The sequence below is a fragment of the Psammomys obesus genome, unplaced genomic scaffold, assembly GCF_907164565.1.
Source record: "Psammomys obesus unplaced genomic scaffold, mPsaObe1.curated_primary_1811, whole genome shotgun sequence".
Classification (NCBI taxonomy): Eukaryota; Metazoa; Chordata; class Mammalia; order Rodentia; family Muridae; genus Psammomys; species Psammomys obesus.
Window position 1 is genome coordinate 2,914 of NW_026586493.1, and position 3,006 is coordinate 5,919.

The 3,006-nt window shown below is 51.7% G+C and overlaps 1 protein-coding gene across 1 annotated transcript; it reads left to right on the forward strand.

Annotated features, from left to right (window-relative positions):
* The first annotated feature begins 202 nt into the window (after positions 1 to 202).
* Positions 203 to 1,583, forward strand: LOC129672502 (SERTA domain-containing protein 4-like). The gene is made up of 2 exons (XM_055601984.1): positions 203 to 500; positions 1,414 to 1,583. Exons 1-2 carry the CDS (start codon positions 326 to 328, stop codon positions 1,542 to 1,544), a joined length of 306 nt encoding a protein of 101 aa, XP_055457959.1. The 5' UTR covers positions 203 to 325; the 3' UTR covers positions 1,545 to 1,583.
* Positions 1,584 to 3,006: the final 1,423 nt, after the last annotated feature.

Sequence of the window (3,006 nt, forward strand, 5' to 3'; positions counted from 1 at the left end):
TGAGGGGATCTGGCCCTTCCTCTTAGGGTACATTTGAAAGGTCAGGAGGAAAATTTATTTGCAAGGCGGAACAGCTGTCTGAGAGAGGCTGAGGGGATCTGGTAAGGACTGGCCTGGAAAGATCTGCTCTGAAATGCAGGCTGCAGAGCTCAGTGGCTGAGCAAACAGCAAGAGCTTGCTAAGGTCTCCTTGGAAAAATAATCAGATGGTTTGTGGTGGGGGGGACAGGAAGTAAAAGTTTCTTCAAGCACAGAACGATGCTGAGACCTCCTCAGGGCTTTACCCCAACCCCCTCCTTCTTTCCCCAGATCCAAGGCTGTCAGAGATGACGCTGGTTCTGTCCATGAATAGATTCTGCGAGCCCATTGTCTCAGAAGGAGCTGCTGAAATTGCCGGGTACCAAACGCTATGGGAGGCTGACAGCTACAGAGGAGCGAGTCCCCCAGGACCAGCACAGGGTCCTTCACAGGGAGACCGGGGAGCCAGCCCACAACCGGCAGGTACTGCCTTCTCCCCAGAGGGGCTGGGCTGCTTGGGACCCCTGCTGAAATGCGGATGCGCGCCATCCCCTGCTGTGGATAGCTCAGAAGCTTCTTTCCAGGGCCTGAGCTAGGGACTGAAAGTCTACATTTGGGCTCTCTGTCCCGTGGAGTGAATGGACCATTGGCATGCACAAACAGCTCCACAGCAGAGCCCTGGCCTACAGTGCGCCTCATGCCACAGCTTCAAGCTGCTTCTCTTCATGGGCCACACACTGACAAGAAAATAGAAATAGATTCCTTTAGACTTCAGTTCTAATAGACCCAAATAAGTTCCTCTGACTTTTTCTTCAGTGATAGGTCTGGTTTTTCTTTTTTAAAGAAACTGAAATATATGAAATTCATGAAAATCTGGTTCCTGAAAAGGTTTTAAAGCCCTCAAAGGATGGAAATAGAATTTAATTACTATAAATTTTAAACCTTAGCATTTAACTTCGTGTTTTAAGAGAAAAGCCTTTGTAACCCCTGAGTGCAGGTATGCCTTTGTCTCCCGTTCTGAGGGTGACCTGTCTTCATGGTTCACTGCCTGGGTGAGGTGCCTGAGTAAATGCCAGTATTGCCTCAGAGAGGGCACACCCCCTGCCAACCCGAGGATTCTGCTGTCGGCCTGTGCAGAGTTAGGATTCCAAGCACTTAGTAAATGCTGAAAGGAGGGTGCCGTCCCCTCTAACACTGCCTGGCAAATCTCTACCTTCCCGGGCTCGCAGGAGTCCATCCGATAGCAAGTATGAAGACAAATGTTTGTTTTCCATCGCTGCGTGTACAGACAGGGATGTAGCCAACTCATCCACTAGACAGAAAGGAAATGAAGGGATTTTGCTTGGAGAACCTCTGGCAGGTCTCGAGTCATTGTCTGTCTGATTTGTCACCACAGGGTCCCATGACAGGGGAATTCCGAGTCCTGTAAGCACACCCAACATCACACACTTCAAGAGGAAGTACACGGAGGAGGAGGATACTCAACCCCCACTCAGCGGCTGTAGCCATAAAGTATGTTTTAAATAGTAGTTGTTTCATTAACGGTTACCGTAGCACTGACTTGAACCATGTCCAGACGTTAAACTGTTCTACCCAAGCAATAGAAGACAGCCACTTCCTTGTGGGGCCGTGTGAATCTCTCAACTGGATGGTTTTATGTCAGTCTGTCACACTCTAGTGTCATCTGAGAGGGGGGACGTCAACTGAGAAGAGGCCTCCTAAGACCAGGCTGTCTCAAGCCTGTACAGCATTTTCTTAATTGTCGATTGATGGGGAGGCCCCGCCTTTGTGGGCGGAGCCATCCCCGAGCTGGTGGTCCTGGTTCTATAAGAAAGCAGGCTGAGCAGGCCATGGGAGCAAGCCAGTGAGCAGCCCCCTCCATGGCCTCTGCTTCAGCTCCTGCTCCAGGTTCCTGTGTGAGTTCCTGTCCTGACCTCCTTCCGTGATGAACAGTGCCATGGAAGTGAAGCCTGGATAAACATACCATCCCCAAGTTGCTTTGTGGTTGTGTTTCGCTGCAGCAATAGAAACCCTAACTAGGACAGGGCCTGTGCTTCTTTTCACAAGTCCTTGAAGAGAGAACCAGAAAGATTCTCTCCCCAGAAATAATAAAATTATGTAAGGAAACACACCTCTTTCTGCCTGGATCCAACATTCCAGGTTGAGGCTAGGGCTGCCCATGATGAGAGACGCACTTGGCTTCGAGGCCACCGCCGCCTGCTGGTTGGGGTGGTGTCCAGGGATTCCCCTGACCTCCTGGGGGTCAGTGTATCATCCCTCGGGTGTGTGCATAGATAGCAGGCATGCGCATCTCGACACATGTCAAGTGTGTTAAAACTCAGAATGAATTCCCGAGGAGGAGCCAGAGAGCTGTTTTCCTTTTCACAAAAGTAAAGAACTAACACAGTGTGGAAAGTGCGTGAGGTTAAGAACCAGGTGCCCGGTGTCCGCTCTGGTCCTCTGTGGTCCCTTCCCTCCAGGGCGCCAGGGACCTTATCCAGGAGGAGCAGCCCAGAGCTTAGCGGCCCAGATGCTGAGGTCTTCAGCTGCGCTTCCACCGCCCCCACCCCCATCCTTTTCATGTTGCTTTGCCTGTGTGTGAAAAGCCACCCATATTTATTAGTGACTGTTGTGGCTGTGTCAGCTTTCCAGTTGCTCCTGGGATGTGCCAGGCGTGATGGCGTGTCCTGTAATCCTCGCATTTGTAAGGCAGGGCAGGAGGATCTCTGCAAGTTCAGTCTGGACTGCACTGTGAGGTCCAGGGCAGCACAGGCTACACAAGGCCATGTCCCATTTTATTCTAGTTTTACAGAAACAAGTTAACAATCACAGTTGCTAATGGTTTTACAGCTTCCTCCACCCAGAAAGAGCCTCTGGGCTGCACCCCACCCCATCCTCACAGCCCCCCACCCCATCCTCACAGCCCCCCACCCCACCCCACACAGCCCCTCACCCCATCCTCACAGCCCCCCACCCCACCCCACACAGC